General features: G+C 39.0%; 1 protein-coding gene across 7 annotated transcripts in view; it reads left to right on the top strand.

Moving 5' to 3' along the window:
* The window catches only part of Marchf1 (membrane associated ring-CH-type finger 1), a 455732-nt gene that overhangs the window by 284934 nt on the left and 151391 nt on the right, over positions 1 to 19407 (top strand). For all 7 annotated transcript variants that reach the window (XM_051169427.1, XM_051169429.1, XM_051169424.1 and 4 more), the window contains one exon: positions 3940 to 3990. In XM_051169427.1, the coding sequence (XP_051025384.1) occupies positions 3940 to 3990 (51 nt within the window). The remainder of the gene's footprint in view (positions 1 to 3939; positions 3991 to 19407) is intronic.

The raw sequence follows: 19407 nt of genomic DNA on the forward strand, positions 1-19407 counted from the left end.
GGACAGCTTACATTTAATCTAACATAGAGTAATCAAACTCATCGTAATGAAGTATGACAACCACACTGGCTATACGAAGACTATGTCATTTCAATTGTAAGGGAACAAGCCACTCAATTAATTAACAACAAACTGGCCACATTGCTTTGGAAGTTTTCCCAGAGAGAAAGTCTCTCTGGTGTTTTGATTCCAAAACAATAATTATATTCTTTACCATTCTCAGGAGAGAAAATTTCATTTTCTTCTTTTATTTTTGAGATTTATAATATAATTACATTTTCCTTCTTTTTCTGCATCCAAACCCTTCCATTTGTCTCTCTTTCTTCTATTTTAAAGTCATGTCCTCTTTTTTCATTAATTTTTGTTACATACATATACATATATACATGTACATTCTTAAACATAACCTTACCAGCTGAATGGTACCATACGTACATTTTAGGAGTCCGCATTTGGTATGGGCACATTGCAGAGAAAGGGGTGAAAAGATTTTAAGAGTCAGAGGACCAGAGGGTTTGCTGTGAGATTGTGTTGCCTACTAATGTCAGCACTTACACCATAAACTGTCACCAACCTGACCACATAAACATGAGCAAAGTGGGACACCAACATTAGACATGGTAAAGTGGATGGGGAAAAAAGTCCATGAGGCTTAATTCTATCAAAGAATTAGAGACAACTAGGGAATTTTGAGAATGGGAGAATTAGTTGTTCCCAGGTCAGAACACACCAGTTGGTTATCCAATTGTTTTTTAATTCTAAAATTTTACAGTCCAAATGTAATCCATCATAGGATTGCAGGACAGAGAACCCAAGGTGCTGGTGGGGAAAATTCTTGACTCTTATAATCTGCATGACCAACATAAATTAGTGGGAAACTTTCTGGGTGTTTCCTCTGTCTGCGAACAACAGAAATGTCATAACTTTGTAATATGAAAAATGTCTTTATAACTTATTCAGTCTTTACAACCATCCTGAATATATCACCTTCCATGTTTTATAATAATAAAAGTCATGTTCACCAGAGTCAAATATCTACTCATGCTAATACCAGCAAACCACCATACATATGATGGCAAGGCTCCTGTCACCTTAGATCACTACCAACACAATGCCCCTGCCCACTGGTGAGCTTGGTTTCTTTTCCACAAGCTGGCATAGAACACTAGAGAACTTGGCCATGAAAAATATTAACCATTCCCTAAACCCACGTTTATCTTTTAGTACCCAACCTTGTATTCTGAGAATATAGGGGCAGTGTATTTTATATTAAACAGCTCTGAGGTACCAAACCGTCAGATGGATACATTTTTTGACTGGAGCTTATCAGCACAGAGTATGTACATATCACTGTGGTGAACTGTTCTCCATTGGCAACTGAATTGACTCTCTGTCTTATTTCAAGCTACCACCAAGCTGCGGTTGGCTTGAAAAGTTAAGGGCACTTAATGTTACATTACGTTTTCTATTCTTCTTCTTGGCTCCTGGTGTAGCAGTTTCACTTGCCATTCCTTAACCACATTCCCAAATGTCATATGAATGAAAAACGGGAAAGCAAAATAACCACTATCACAACTACAAGCATACCCCATCCCTGCTGCAGCCAAAACAAAGAGTGTATTATTTTGTGTGGCTTATTTACCTCTGTTCCACACGATAATGTGTCAACATTCTGAATTTCGCTGAGAGAGGAAAATGTATTGGTTTTGTTAACTAGTGTCTGGAAGAAGGGTTGAGCTGTCAGGAGCAAAGTGCTGCTCTCCATCACCAGAAGAAGCTAATCAGGGAAACACATCTGTGGCAGCATGCGCATTCATCCAGGCTGGATCCCAGGCTGTTAGAAGGTGTGACTAATCACATCTTTGTGACTCATCTCAGTCTGTAATAACACGCTCTTTGGTGGCATCAGTGGTCACAGGTGATGGATGTCGCATATTCAGCTGGAATACTTGTGTATAACACAGCAGTAGTTTGCAATAACTGTACCCTTTTTCTCCACAATAACACATCTGCCACCACAAGTCTTCATCATAGGAAATTCCGGGCGTATTGCATGGGTCTGGGGCCATCCACTGGAGTGTGGAAAGCCTGTCAGTGGCCATATTTTCAAATGAGAATGAGTCTTGCTCCCTCAGCAGCAACCAACTGCCAGCTAAGTAAGTGCTGGTGCCATCTATTCAGAAATTTTAGCTGGCTTGTGTTTGCATGGGCACCACAACTGCTGTGAGTTCCTGTCAAGAAGACAGCATTAAGTTGACTACTTTTTGCACACTACATGCGTGTCCGTAAACTCTGATTTATTCTCACTTATCTTCTAACAGATATTTAGCAGAATAGAAACAGCAAAAATACAGCAGCAATCAGAAGGTTTTAGACCCTAATTCTATAGTTTCCTGGAAAAAAAATCACTTGCCTTCAAAGTAAAAGACCTAACTCCTACCCAGGTCTCTTTTTACATTAAAGTTTCATGGCATAAAAAATGTGATTCAAAAGCACTTTCAGTGTGCCTTTTCTCCTAAACTACAAAGTGCTTAAGAACAGGGTATACATTTTTAAAACATTTTTTAAGTTTTAAATCTTTTTTATTTATATTTTATTTATATATTCACTTTATATCCCAATTGTAGACCCCTCCCTCCTCTCTTCCTGGCCCTACTCTCCCACCTGCTTCCCCCCCTCCCCCTCCCCTTCTCCTCAGAAAAGGAGAGCCCCCAACCCACCCCAGCATATCAAGTCACATCAGGACTGAGCTGCTCCTCATCCACTGGGCCCAGGAAAGGTAGTCCAGTTAGGGAGAAGTAATCAAAGAGCAGGTGTCAGAGTATGTGTCATAGGCATCACCCACTCAACTTACTAGAAGACCAACATGAAAGTCATGCTGCCCATGGGTTATATATATGTAGGGGGCTTAGGTCCATGCACACTCTTTGGTTGGTGCTTCCATTTCTGTGAGCCCAGATGGGCCTAGGGTAGTTGACTCTGTTCATCTTCTTGTGGTGTTCTTGTCCCCTCCAGGTCCTTCTGTCCTCCCTGCCCCTGACCTCTCCCACAGGACTCCTCAAGCTATGCATAATGCTTGGCTGTAAGTCTCAGCATCTGATCCTATCCACTGACGGGTGGGGCCTCTCAGAGGATTGTTATGCTAGGCTCTGTTGTAAACATAGCAGAGTTGATGGGGTTAGGGTTTGGCTCTCTACCATGGGGTGGGCCTCAAGTTAGGCCAGGCAGGCCTTAGTTTGACATTCCCTCAGTCACTGCTCTACCCTTATCACTGTACAACTTGCAAATTTTGTGTCAAAGGTTTTGTAGGTGGATTTCTGTTCCTCTCCCACCAGTAGACACCCTGCCTGGCTAGAAGGGGGCCTCCTCAGTCTTCATGTCCCGTGCTGCTAGGCAGCAGCTAGTGTCGGCATTAGGGAGAATATGGGGATGGCTCTAGTTACATTTTAAATCTCAAGGCAAAACTTAGAGAGATTTTAAGTTTTAAGGATCAAGTGCCTACAATCATGTGAAATGACAGAAAAAAATAAACCAATTAAATGTGTTTCCTAGGAACATGAGTTGAAGGTATCTACCACACATTTAACACACAGTATTTACTTGCATGCAGACCTCAAATATACTCAGAATTTTCTGAGTGCAAAAACAAAAGGAAAAAATGGGCTATACTTCCATTCTCTAATTTGCAAAGAGATTGCATAGCTTTTTTGGGGGGGTGCTGTAGAAAGAAAAATTTCGTGTAAATAAATATTACTAGCTTAATTGCTACTTTGAAGTTAGTTGGCACATATTAATAACATACAGCTACGCTGTGTGTCCATCTGTCAGAACTATATTAAGAATATTCATAAATGTACATGATACTGCACTGTCTCTTCTTGGTGCTGAGAAATTGGACCACGCTTTCCTTTAATCAATATTTATAATTTTATTTTCCAGAATGAAAAGTCTCCAGGGAGATCTGCAAGTCGATCAAGTAACATATCAAAAGTAGGTGAAATCTTGTTTATTGATTTCTACTTTTCATGAGTTCAATGGCTATTGAAAATGTTTAACTCATAATTATTATGTATGAGAAATACCAAGATACTATTTCTTAATGGTTTGAACTATTTCACACTTTTACTGAGGGAAACATCATGCTTTCATGCAATCATATACATTGTCTTTCCACTTCTCAGTACAGAAGGTAATTTGCTACTTTCAGAGTTGTCCTGGAAACTAATGCTTCTTTTTCCTTCACTTCTAACACCATAGAAACAACACATATTCAAGTCAAAACTATTAGCCATCATGACAATTCCCATGGACTTAACATGTCAGGATTCAGCTTCAAGCCCAATGACATGTACACCGTTTTCATCTGGATAACTTTTAGAAATCGGCTTCATAGGAGCTTTAGTGTGACCATTTTTAGGCTACAGAATCAATAGATAAAAATCAAAAATATCCCTAGACTGCCTTTAAATTCAAGCTAGAAAGCAGAATCATTCTTATGAATCTAGACAAATAGTCTAGACTTTTTACTTTTATGAAAATTAAAATTCATAAATTGTTTTTTAAAATGGGTATCATGTGATGTTCAGATATGGGGGTAGCTTGTGATGGACAGATATGGTGCTTGGAAAGTAAAATATAATATACAGTAAGTTTTCAAAATGGGCGTTCTGATTTTCCAAGACATTGTCAGGACAAAGATAGGTTTATAAGAGGGCAAATTGCATCTCAGGGCTTTTCACTGGCCAGGGGCCTTTCCCATTCCCATCCTTAATTCTGTATTAGTAAGTTTACATTACCTTCTCATGGTGGATCTAGAAACAAATAACAACATTAGACTTTAGGACAGCTCCATCGTCCCAGTTAGACAAGCTCTACTTTCTGCTTAGATCCAGAAGCAAATGACTTTGATATAAGCCCAGAAGCAGGAGTTCCAAAGAGTCATCACTCTCTTCAGCTGGATTCCTGAATACAAATTTTATAGATATATGACATGTGCATATGTCCTGGATGCTTCCAGGAGCATATACTCCCAACCTTGGACATAGGAAATTTTTCCTGGATCTCTTTATGGAGGACCATAGTGTTACAATGCTACCAACTATGGAAGTTGCCTGAATAATATCCTTTGAAAGATGATCCAGATCATAAGCATTCATATGCTTGCTTGCAAAGCGTGGAGGACTCAAAACTGGTGTAGTTGGAGAGTAAGTGTTAGCCAAAGGCCTATGTCTTGCTTACTTGATACTCTGTAAAGTGGTAGAGCCGTCTCAATTGAGTGATATGTTGGTAGGCCAATAGAAGGAAAGCCCTTGAAGGACATTGTTGCAGCATGACCCAGCCTTTGCTCTGCTCCACTACACCACAAACTCTCACTGTGGTATGTTCCCCTTCTCTATGCCCCATCAGAAGCCTAAAGCCAATAGATGTTCTTAAACTTCAGACTCCAAAATTAGGACTCAGAATCTTTTCTTTCAATAACAGTGTTGTATCTTGCATTTGCTATAGTAATGAAAATATAACGGTAAATTACCGAATGTCTTGAATTGCATTCAAATCAGAGTCCCTCCATAGATATTTAAGAAGGAATGTGCCACGCTTTGCAGGGTGATACTTTAAATCCAATTCTCTGCTCTGTTGTTTCACACACATGTGACCCTGGGATAACCACTTAAACTCCCTACGACAGACTTGCTCCTCTCATGGCAAAGCTAGTCACCTGAAGGATTTATTCATTTCATGTATATTAGCAAACTGTGTTCTAAATGCACGTCATCCAAGTCTCATGGGAAGAACCCAGCAGGAGCCTTGGGATAGCATCATCTTTCTGAGCAGATCAATGTTGAGTAAGTAACAACTTGGAAGCTTGTTCAAAGGGCTGACAGTTCTATTATCACACCAAATATCCATAATCTAGGAGTATATCTTCTTTTCAAGCTGCTGTTTGGAAAAATTCAATGTGTTCACAATTTTCAGCCTTTTAGCTCATTCCTGTAGGAAGTATATAAAATCAAAATTGTTTCTTCCCTCCTCTGACTTCTTCTTAAGGATTCTCTGGCATTGTGTTTGGAAATTAATGAAAATCTTTTCTCTGCTACCTTGATTGTATCGCAAAAAAAAAAAAATCTCAACTACCAAACTCTGGTACATTTCTGTGACTGTTAATATCTTAGCCCAATATAATTCTGTTTATATTTGTGTCAGAGTGATAGTCCTCACTACTCTTATGAGTGACTACTAAATGATAAACTCTTCGACAGTTCTGTGGACTGCTGAGTATGAAATGACAATACCTACAAGTATTTGAATTCTTTCGTTTTAGAGGGTTAGAGAAGACAGTCTTTAAAGGATGCCAAATATCTTTATGTAAGAGTAGTGTATGTTTCCAGGACATGAGACTCAGTAGAATGGAATCATAAAGGGCATGAGGAGATCTGAGCACCTACTTAGAGGGGTTACTATGTTCCCTATAGCCTAGTCTATAAGTGGAGAATGAACGGCAACTTGTATACCTTGGTGAGGTACTTGGGAACTGGTTAAGCCATGTGTTGACATCAACTACTCTCATTGTGTAGCTCCAGATAATTGTACCTCAAGGATAGCCATAACGGTGTGGCTGAGAAATCTCACTTTGAGGAAGCTTGAGGCTGTAATGCAAGAAGCGTTTAATTTTTGTTTTAGGTGAACTAGAATAAATTAGACAGTGATAAGAATTAAAATTAAAGAAGGCATTAAAAACACTGTGTATGGCAGAGCTGGCCCCAGGGTCATGAGAGCAGTTCTTGTCCCTTCCTTGCTGCAGCACTTGGGAGACCAGCCCCACGCCTTACCTAGGCAACACAGCAGAGCTGACCCTGATGGCATGGATGTGGGAGACCAGACCCCGAGAGCATGACAGCAGGAGAGCCGTCCCTGCCCCTTGCTGGCTGTGGCATTGGGTGAGCCAGTGAATACAGAAGTTTTCAGTATGGTGCATAACAGATGCTGAGTTGTTAGTGAAGATAAAAATGTTTTTAGTTTGAATCTCTGAATTTTGAGATTTCTGGTCATTCCAAGTTTTTAAAAATTAGTTTATGGGGTTTTTTTTTTCATCTTAACAATATTACAGTTAGGCTATAGCTTTTTTCTCATTTTATATTGTTTATTTTCGTAGAGTCTCATTATGTATCCCAGGCTGGCCTTGACCTCTATATGTCTTAACCTCACACGTGCTAGGATTATAGCATATGCCACTACAACATTTCTGTGGGGTCTTTTCCTAATATTTCTTATTTTAGTTAAGGACAGTGCATTTGGATATATTAAAGTTGATCCAAGACCTATAGAGAATCTACACAGGTTTAAAACAATGCAGAAGATATTGTCAGGAAACCGCAAGTGTAAAGTGAGTCACCCTCCCCTTCGTAACACACACTTACTCTGAAGCTCTTAATGCATTATCAGTTCTCATTGCTGCTTTTAACACACACATGACTCGCAAGTTTCTAAAGATGAAACTCAGCCAAATTCCATCTTCCTTTCACTTCTTCTACAATAGGGGATCATTATATTCAGCTAGCGACATTATTAACTTTACAAGAATATCCACTCAAAAGCAGCTGTCACGGAGAAAGAAAGCTTTACTTCTAATTCAAGTTCATGAAATTGTTCTATGGAATAAAGTCTTTGGATTTGGGGTTGTGCAGAAGGCAGCTCGTGAAATTGAATTCACTTATGAAAAGAAATTCAAAGGTGACTACGTTAACAAAATGATACTTCAGTGAGTTTGTGTGATTTCTTGGTATATTCCCCAGACTGTATTGACTTGACAGGTTTCATCTAAATTTTTCAATTGCCTTCTACCTGGAAATATCTTCTATAAGGTTAGCATGAATATGTTCTATACCTATAAAATATTACTTTTAATATTTCTCTTGTATGAATGCCCCAGATCACTTCACAATAAAAGGTGATAAATAATGTAGTCAAAGCAATTTCTTCACCAAATACCTTTGAGAACATGCTGTGCAAAATGCGTTAGTGTGGACCACAGCATTTTAAATGAGTGTTACCTTTTGATCAAATTCATGCTTCATTTGTCTTCTGAAAAACTTTAGTGTTCAGTATTTTGCCAGACTGGCCTTTAAGATGCCAAAATATTTCCCAGCAAGGTCAAGCTGAACACGTTCCCATGTGCAAAATGTACTGGGAATGCCGTCAGCTGAACGCAAGCCAAGCATTTGCGTTTAATCCTACAACTTACCAAGGTCTCCATCTTGCTCTGCTGAGCTCTCTCCTGAGACAGCGCACCTTGGAAGATAACTCAGGTGGTGAAGGAGGGTGTAAAATCGAGAAATATCTTTAACTAGCTGGAGGGTTTTCATGGATCCTTGGTTCGGGTTCCTCTGGAGACCAAAGCTGAATGAATGGATATAAATTCAGATAAATTAGTAAAGGTCATCACCTTTACTATTTAAAAAAAATCTGAAGAGACTTTTTCTTTATGTGGGTCCTTCGGAGTGCTCATCTAATCTGGTGACTTTACAGGTCAATAATGCTCAGACCCATCAAGCCAGAATATCATTCATAAAAATCTGAATTCAAATATCATACTCAAAAAAAAATCATGTCACTGTATAATAATAAGAAGTCTCCAGTTTGGTTGCTGTAATAAGATCCAGAGATAAGGAGTTTCTGCTGTGACTTGCCAAGAAAGCAGGAGTGGAAGAAACCATTACTGGAAAGACTGAAGCAACACAGAACAGAAGTTAAGAGAAGGTCCCTTGCTCCTGTGTGGGGGCCTCTAGTATAAAATCCATGTAGGTTTGTCCTTTTGGAAGCCAGAAAGCAAGGCTTTCATATTTTGCTGGACACTTATTGGCTCGAGGTCTCTCAGAGACAAAAAGGTTTCTATGCATACCTGATACTCTTCTTAAGAGTTTAGCTACATAAGCAGCTTGTAAGCTATCTGATAAGCCACACAGAGGCAAGATCCCAAAGATACCACAGCTGCAAAACTGTAGCAAGAGGACTCCTCAGGAACTTGGAGACATATGTACTGACACATGTTTAAAGGGACAATTGAGGGGGTTCATCACAATGCTGGCAGCATCTGCTTTGGTGGTCCATCTTCTGTCTCCATGTGATCCATATTTACCCATCCATTCTGCTGTGTACTCTTGTAGGTGATGCCTTGCTAGAATTTCTAAAGAAAAACCTAAAAGGACAAGACAGTAGAGTGAGCTTCTTGCTATTGCAAATGTCATAAGCAAACGAATTTGTCTCCTTTTCTGGACACCCCTTCCAATGTCTCTTTCTTGGTGAAGTGTTTCTAGCTTCCCTTCGTTGTGATTTTGTGTCTGATCTTGACAGTGCCTAAAATCACTCAATTGCATTGAATTTTGTTTTGGGAAAAAAATTTTGTTTGCAGCAAACATCCCTCCTCATCTTGGCCAGTGCCGTTCTTCAATGAAGCACTGTTACTTCATGGCAGACAATGTAACCTGGTTTGAGAAAAAGGTCCAGGTACATGGTCCACTGGTGTCCACATTCCCAGACTCTGAGAGTCTAAAGCAAGCCAAGGCTTCTTCATGCTAGTGAGCTCTACAGACTAGAAATATGCATTCTTGCAGTTATGAATGAGTGGGTTTATCGCATGTATAGAAAGACAAAATAAAGAAGTAAATCACAAGTATTAGACAGAAGAAGCAGCAGAGAGATAGAAAATCATCAACTCAGAGTATCACAGGGTCTGATAGAAACAAACAGAGTGGTGATTGAGAACAGACAGAATAATAACGTCCATGCAAACATGCAGCAGAAATGACTGAGAAATAGCCAGTCATGTTGGAGTTCAAGACCCAGGTAGTGCCCAGCTGAAGCTCCTTTGCAGCCTCGCTGTGAATGAGCTTCTAGCTTTCCATTCCCACTGCAGGCATGTGTGTTTCTCTGCTGAAAACAGTTTATCTCTTTTTATTGTTCAAAGACAGAATGCTTTACAACCCTTAGTTGTCGGTGCTCTTGCCTGTCTTCTTGATACAGGGCCAGGGTGGGAGGTGGGAAGCCGCAGATAAGAAGCCTCGGAAGTCACCTTGGGACAAACATACTTGAGTTTAAAATGGGAGGCTCTACCCTGCTTCCAGAGCCAGCTTCTCAGTAAGTTTAAAATGGAACATGACAATTAACCAGGACACTGTACAGTACAAACAAAGAGAATTCTGATATATTCCAATGAAATCTATGACGTCCATCTCCATTAGTATATTTAGTTGATTTGGTTTTGAATTTTCTAAATAGAACACTTTATTTGTATAGGGCAGGCATGATCAATAATAGAGATTCAATTGTGTATGTGTGGAAGATAAATTAAAATATAAGTAGCAAAACTGTACATTTTTAAAGGTTGCATCAAAACCACATTTTACTTATATTTATTATAGCACTTCTGAGAACGTGAAATTTGCCATTTACTACTGGTCTGACATCAATGCAGCTTGTATCACAGCAGAAAGCTTTGAAGACCCTCTTTTCATCAAAGCTTACCCCAAACGGCAGCCTTCTGAGTCACCCGATAAAGGAATCTGTGAAATACTCTACACCAGCTTATCATGCCTTCAACATGCAGAGTCCTACCAAGCATCCTAGGTCTTTTGTAACAATAGGATAAAATTTGCCACTCAGGAAGGAAGGAATGTGTTAGCGTGCACAAGAACATAAGATTCCTAAAAATGTGTGCATTTGGACTGCCCTTTAACGTTTGTAGGCTCCTTTCTTTCTGCCGTATGGGATGCACACATGTAATAAACATATAATAAACATTAGCTGTTCCTGATCACTAGATCTGGTAACACATGATAATGCCATCAATGTTATGGACTACTCCTGTGTTTTATAATTGTTGTCTTATAAGGCACATATTTTTAGCATGGAATTTATGGACCTATAGAACAAACCTATGGCCCCCCATGACCAAATACACAGAACTTTTACATAAAGCCATAGAGAAGGTCTGGCATATAAACTGTACCAAATGTCAGTCTCGTCTTCCAGAAACGAGAGCTGTGTCGATACCTCTCTCAAGCAGAGTAACCTGCTGGCGTAGAGGTATATGGATCCCTGGGTAAGAACATTGCTACTTAGCCAGAGGCAAAAGGAAACAGTCAAGGTCATCAGCCAACATCTCAGCACCTGATTGATGGAGCATTGACCTCCAGTAAGGATCTTTGGGGGAGGGGGGTGATGGTCATTGGACAACTACAATTACCTTGTATATCATATCACCTCCTCAGAATTCCACTGGGAGTTTTAGCCCTTCCGGGAAACATAGCAGAGGTTTGCTGCTTATAACTGGCCCAATCTTGCTTGCCCATATGCATTCTAGCACCCCTCAGCAGGCAATCATTTATTTTCCCATCTATAACCACAACAGTACAAGGGGAAGCTTCCCTAGTATACACTGGAGGGAGCAATATATTCCTTCCTGCTGCTATTATGTAGCACAACTTCCTCACAGTGCGAGCCAGCATAATGTCCTGCAGACCCAGAGGTCTTCTGATCTACTAATGCAGAGTAGGTCCTGCCTAACATCATCTCACACTCAAAGGCTCACAAAGCCGTGCCAATATTGTACAGTGCTGGGACTTATCTACCATATCCTGCCAGGTGCTGCATGCTTATCTGCGTAATTATAAAGCCTTAGAATGCACCAGAGCCATAAGCTTAGAAGACAGTCCAGGAAAAGGAGACTAAGCCCCATAGAACGCACCATGTTCCAACACAACATATGTAAGCTAGGGCTCTGCCTTTTAGGGATCCATAGCTTTAGGCAAACATTAACGGGTAACATCGTGGTTACCCCAGTCCTCATCATCCTCATCGTTTCCAGTGATGTACTTGGATAATGTGTGCGCATCATAGTTATCAGTTAGAGATCTGTAGGCTTGTACGTTATGGTCCAAAGAAGGGATTCAGCCATCATGGGACACGGACGAGAGTTCTAGTGCCGGATGCTGTGACTGCAGGGTCCTCACAGGTCATCAGCAAGTGAAGGTTTCTCTTACCATATGGGTTAGTGTTTGTTAGCTTGCTGAGTTAGGTCCAAGGCTTTGTGCTGTGTTCCGGTAAATTATTGATGTTGCAGGGTATGAAATAGTCTCTTCATTGGCTCCTGAGCTATGTAATCATTATCTGTTTTCAATGTTACAAACATTTTCAGCTTTGCAAGCTCTCTAATACCTAGAAGACTTGGAAATTCTTTTAAATGTATTTTATGTGAGACAGTTTGGATGACTGACTAGTTGCGGAAGGAGTCTTTACTTCTAAAGCAAGAAAATGTATCTGCCTTCTTTTCAAGAACTGTTTCCAACCCCTGGTTTAGCTACTGTGACTAAATCCTTGAACATAATGCCCACAAAGATGTTAGCATCAGTAACATTTTATCTCGCAGAACATCACAGTAGACAGGTCATCTTTTTCCGTCTAATCCATTGTGTTCTGTTGCCACTCTGAACATCTCCTAAGAAGACAATGACTCCCAAAGAAACCCAGGGCCAAAAGAATTGTACTTGAAAGATAGAGCTTGGCCTTATAAAACTCTATGCTTGCAGGACTGAGACGTAGAGATGAGACTGCAGGAAAGCTCAGGTGTCAGTCACTGTGGGGCATGGGCTTATCACCGGCATTAGTCTCTATGCTTTGAACCCTCTCAGCTGCAGAACTCTGGGCTAGCTTTAGGAGTACAGGAAGCTCGGATCTCTTGATGCCATGTCCAGCCAAGCAGCCATCCCTAGAGAACTCAGAAACTGGGCCATGCCAACCACTCTTTGGGAATGTACAAGGAAAGCAAAAATAAAGCCAACATCTTAAAAGAATAAGTGTGGCAGTAGTAATCTTGGCATTATGAAATAGACTGCCCAACATAGCAAATTCTTCAACAGTACATTTTTTTCATTTCCTCATTTATACTTTAGTGTACATTGATGTACTTAAAGATTAATTAAAGATATTCTTTGATTCGTTTGTGTTTGTACTGCAGATAGAACCCAGCACTTAGCACATGTTAGGCAAGCGTTCTACCACTGAGAAGTACCCTTGCCCCAATATTATGTTGTTAAACTGTCCATCCTTTCTAATGATGCTAGTAAGTACCTCCTACATTTTACAGGTCATACAGAAAGTATTCTCCAAGAGTTTGGGCCCCTTTAGGTAATAGAAAAAGGTTTACTTCTGAAAATAAATGGGAAAATATTCTGTGGAGCTGATTTTCACTAGAAATTTCCTGGTACTGATTCTAGAACATCTCTGTCTAATGTGTCAGCCATTAGCCACAGATGGCTAGTTAAATTTAAATTAATTGCAATTATATAAGATTTAAAACTCAGTTCAGTCATACTGAACTAATTGATTATGAATGAGCCCTGGGGACTTAACACCAGCTCTGATTGCTACAGTAGTGAGCATGGCATTTCTGACATGAGAAGTTGTTTTCTGGGCTTAATCATAAAGTTAAAGCAGGCTAGTGTGTGGTTTCCTTTGCATCCTTGAAAAACAAATGAGTAACTCATAAATTTTTGGTATCACGCATGGAAATAATCCCCCATCACTTACCATCTGTCAGAATATGTAGAAAAGAACCAAGAAGCTAACTTGCAGGCTTACTTTTCGTTCCATCAAAAAGAACTTATTTTAAATGAGATTTATATTCTGGGATTCATTTTTAATGTTTGCAAATATTCATATGTTTCCATGTAATGAGTTTCTGAGGAGGCATAAAACACATAACCAGTGTCAAAATATACAAATATTGGTGGTTTTCTGTAACTGTGGGTACAGTGATGAAGATGGTGCTCACAGAAGGAAGACTGGGTACTGTTTCTTGGTATTTTTGGTCACTCTATATCCCTCTGGACTTCTTCAGCTAAAAACACAGTATAAGAAAAATGTATATGAAGATATCCCTTTGCTTTGAAGATCTTCAAAATTGATAGACTATAGATACATTCCTTATATTCATGTTGTCAAATGTGATTTTTTTTGCATTTAATTTCAATTTATTATAATTTATTCAGATTACATCCCGATTGTTATCCCCTTGCTTGTATCTTCCCATTCCCACCCTCCCTCCCTCTTGTGCCCCATTCCCCTCCCCTAGACCTATGACAGAAAGAGACCTCTTTCCCCACCATATGACCACAGCCCAACCAGTCTCATCCTGATAGCCTGCTTCCCCTTCCTCTGTGTGCCACCCGTCCTCCCCATTTTTGTGGCTATGTCCTTTATGTTTTAGGCCTATGGTGTAGTACTAGGAAATAATATTCCCGACCTACTAACTGTAAGTTCTATGTAGTGCCCTAACCTGCAGAGAGCATCAAAGTGCTGAGACCATTATGTTCAAATACTCAAAGTAAATCTGAGAAACATTAGACTCCTAAAAAAAAACAAAAACAAAAAACAAAACAAAACAAAAAAAAACTAAACAAGCTAAAGTTTTAATCATCCCAGTCCTTTGCTTTCTGAATGAAAGAAACAAAGATGATATATCACTATGTTTTGCATAGCGTATCAGCTCCCTTCTTGCTACCTCTCTCCTTTTGTTTCTCAGGTTCTCAGCAGCTCTTCTTAGTTTTTTTTAGGCTTGCTCTGGGTTTTTCTTTTTTTCTTTTTCATGTTAGTTACAATGGAGTCCTTCTGCTTGGCTTCTCCTAAATACATGTACATGGTAACTTTGCTATTATCTATCACTTCCTGTTTCTGTCCTTCCCCTTCTCTATGTTTCAGTCCTCTCCACGGGCCCTACTGTTGGCAGCCGTGTTGCTAATGTGATTACTGTGTAGAGTTGATTTGGATGGACTAGGCCAAATAAATCCACTTTGACGTAAGCTACCCAATTTAGCTGTCTTTGTTGATCAGATTAACTAGATAATTGTCAAGTCTCTATCTCACTAATTACTGCAGAGACACATTATGTATTCCCTCATTCAATTCTCGTTTCACTAAAATTTACCACTGAGGCTGTATGAATGAGTGCTGACACATAAATAGATCACTTTAAAGTGAAATTCAATAGTCGGGTGCATTGTTTTCCTTCTTATCTTTCTACCAAAGTAAGAAAATTTTTATTAATTTGTTTTTCTCTTGTTTATAATAAGGCAAGGAGGAGACTGGGGGGACTCTATGTTCACCTATCCAAAACCCATGATAGTAGTGCTCCCTCTTGCAACACAGCAACATTCCCACTGTGTCAGCTTCCTGACACACCATTTAAATATGAACATAGATGAAGCAAGGTGACCAAATAGAATTTTAAAAATACAATTACTGAATAACAGCAAACAGTTCTTTCAATTGCTGTATTTGCATGTTTAGTACAGTTAATTATCATATTATATTTATTTCATACATCTCATATACATTGTGAAAGAGCATTTTTCTTATCTGAGTTGAGTCTTCACGATATCTCTAAATGGAAAATAACAGTAATATTACTGCCTGTTGAGCACATCTGTCAAGTACCACATTTAGCATTTTATCTAGGATACCAACGTCTGTGCACAGTATTGGTAAAGGTATTCAGAAACTCAGATATGATGATTTTCTTATGGTTTCTGTTGCTATGATAAAACACCATGACCAAACAATGTAGAGTTTATCTTCACTTACACATCTACTCTATAGTCCATCACCAAAAGAAGGGAGGGCAGGAATTCAAACAGGGTAGACCCTTGGAGGCAGGACTGTTGCAGAATCCAAGGAGAGTGCTGCTTCTTGGTTTCTCCTCGTGGCTTGCTCAGTCTGCTTTCTTACAGCACCCAGGTCCACCAGCCCAGTGGTTGCACTACCCTGGGTGAACTGGGCTTTCCCATATCAATCATCCATCAAGAAAATATATGACAGCCTTGACAACAAGCCAACATAGTGGAAACATTTTCTCAATTGAGGTTCCCACTTCCAAAAGTATTATAATGTGAGTCAAGTTGATATAAATGTCCCTCATAAGGGCAGAGATAGTTTGATGAGCCCATGTTAAGTACTTAAAGGTACTTGAAGAAAAACTATCAGAAACTTCCCGCCTTCTATCTTTCACCTATCTTCTGCCTTCCTTATTCATTCATTCTCGTATGAACCCAAGTGAAAAAACAAAGTAACATATAATTTGTAGACAAGCCCTTTTTCCAAGTAGAAAATGATTTATTGGTTATTATAACATAGAAAAAAAACACTAAAAGTTTAACACTTGAGCATTATTTTATGCAAATACCCCCATATTATTGACCTCTTATAGGGTTGAACTTCAAAGGCTTGTTTGTTTTTTATGTGTGTGTTGGTATGTGTATATGCAGCAGGTTCTGTGTACTGTGTATGTGCCTATTGGCGAGTATGAAGAATGTCTGAATCTTTGGAACTGGAATTGCACGTGCTAAACTATACATAGAAAGTTCTCTTAAGCACTGAGCAATCTCTTCAGCTTTGGACTTTTGAAATTTCTTAAAGTCAGTGATGTCACATTAACAAGGATATTTAGTGTAAAAAAAAAAAAATCCTCGTAGGTCTTATATACTTGTCATCACTAACCCTGACAGGAACATTTCTTTTTCTCTTCATATGTTTTTATGTCTGTGTGGCTTCCGAGCATACATGTATATACATTCCCACGTGGGAGGGTGAACGTGTATGTTCATGTGTGTAGACAGGACTGATATTAAGACCCTTCCCTTGATCACTCATTAATCTTCTTCCATGAGTCAAGGTCTCTCGATGAAATCCAGGGCATGCTACATGGATAGTCACACTAGCTAGCCTGCTCCAGGAATCTTACCTCTACTTTTCAAAACTAAAAATAAAGGCATGCAGCCACATTCACTTGGCATTTACCTGGGTCCTAAATGTCGTGGGTTTTTTCCTGGCTCCACGCTTCCAGAATAAAGACTCATGAAACTCAAAATATTATTTGCAAATACCCAGACCATATAGCTGGGCTCCTCTATGACTAGCTCATAACGTTTTTTAAAAACCCATTTATGCTAATCTACATTTTGCCATGTGGCTGGTTTCCTTTGTTCAGGTACCATGCATCTGTTCTGCTCACATCTTGCTGGACTGAATATTCTATGCCTGGCTCTATCCCAGAATCCTTTCTGCCAGCCAGATGTTCCACCTTCTATTCAACCCTTTCCTATAGGCCATGTTTTTTTTAATTGACAGGCAATGCATCCATATAATACACAAGATATTCTCTCAACATATGGGAATGCCAATTCAGTCTCTTGCTTGCACAGAAAGTACTTTTAACTACTGAGCCATCTCCTCAGCTCCTGATAGTAACATTTTAAGATAGACTTAGGATTTAGAGATTAGAAAACTTGACTGTTATTGGGAAGTTGACTCTAAATTCCAAAACAAACTCGTGACAGAACCTGACTATTTAACGATGTATATATTTCAATAGTTATGATTCTGCAGACTGAAATAGCAATCTACCCGACAGGCCTTTCTTGGGCTTTTCTCCAGTGTGATACCCTCATGGGCAAATAACCACAGAAGTGGCTATGTAAATTGATATAAGCCAGCCACAGAAAGGCAAATGCCACATGATCCCACTTATGTGGGGACTCTTAAAACACTGACCTCATAGAACTTTTTAGAGAGATAATGACTAGCAGGAAGTAGAGAAAAGAGAGGTACAAGAAGCCACATCACTGGGATGTAAATCGCAGTAAATACAGTGTGCACGGTAAGGTGTCGATAGATAACGGCCTTGTAGCATTTAATTGAAGGGCTAACAAAATAGTTTGCAATGCTTTTAACCACACAAAAAAAGGGAAAACTTTAAGAGATATATGAATATTTTTTGAGATATATGAATATTTTAACATGATTAAAAGGCTACACATTTTTCACATGCAACCTAACACCGCTTGGCATCCCCATAAAAACATACAACCATCATATTCACATGTTAAAAGTGAATTTTAGTGAAAAATTTAAAAACGTAATGCCCATTAAATATAATTTTCCATGACAATGTTATTTAAAATGACATGAAAGAGTTTTTCAAAAATAACTGGGAAAAGAATGTGGTTATAGTAAGAAAATATTTTTGAAACCTTATCTTGGTAGACAACAGAAAGCCATTTGAAATTTGTGAGAAGATAAAGGGCACAATAAAAATGAAGCTTTAAAATGCCTGCAGGGGTTGGAGAGATGGCTTTTTCAGGGATTCTGAATTTGGTTACCATAGTCGTATCAGAAGCCTCACAACCAACCTTAACTCCAGCTCTGGAGGAGAGGGTTCGCTGCCTGTGGTCCCTGCTGGTCCCTGCACACACACACACACACACACACAGAGAGAGAGAGAGAGAGAGAGAGAGAGAGAGAGAGAGAGAGAGAGAGAGAGAGAGAGAGAGAGAGAGAGAGAGAGAGAGAGAGAGAGAGAGAGAGAGAGAGACTAGACGCACACACATATATGCAGGCCACACACACAGAACATATATACATACACATAGATACTAGACACACACACACACACACACACACACGTACACGCAAGTGTGCACAATCACTCACAGTCTTAAATAAAACTTTAAAAACAGGATTTTAATTTAGTCACATTGGACATTTAAGAGCTGTATATTTCACTACATCTGTTGCCTAAATACTACTATATATAATTATTGAATGATAATTAATGGTGTACACTCTGAATTATTTAGGAATAAATTATCCTTTTGTAGGTGACTTAGTTTTATATGCATCAGAAATAGACTATCTGTAATTAGATAGGACAATGAGTAAGTGAATAAATATGTGATATAATAAAAATTTAAAAGATATAAATTTGGATGTCAGATAGAATAATGTTCATTGCACAATTTTTCAACTTCCATGTTCATTTGAAATTTTCGTAAAATGTTGGCTAAACTACAAGTTGGAGAGATAGTTCAGTGATAAGAGCACTTGTTGCTTTGGCAGAGGACCTGGGCTCAATTCCCAACTCCCATATGGTGGCTGACAACCATCAGGAATGTCAATTCCAGTGAATCTGACACCTTTTTCTGGCTTCCATGGTCACCAGGCACACATGTGTGTGGTGCATAAACCACATACTGGCAAAAAAGCCGTGGATATAAAGTTTATGTATTTCATATGTATTATATATATTTAATTTGTATATTAATACATTATTTTATATTTATCACATATTTAATATATGATATATAATTAGGAAAATATACTCTATAAAAAATATGTTCATTGGCAGAAATGTATAGAATAGAATTGACTAGAACAGAGGAGCTAACAGGAAACACAATATTCCCTGAAGCATCCCAGTAAACCCAACATGAGCCCTGAAGGCCTATATTGATACTGGTGAGAATGGGAAAGAAGAAACATTGATTATAATTGACTAAACATAAAAAAAAGAAAGATTTTTTT

The sequence above is a fragment of the Acomys russatus genome, chromosome 27, assembly GCF_903995435.1.
Source record: "Acomys russatus chromosome 27, mAcoRus1.1, whole genome shotgun sequence".
NCBI lineage: Eukaryota > Metazoa > Chordata > Mammalia > Rodentia > Muridae > Acomys > Acomys russatus.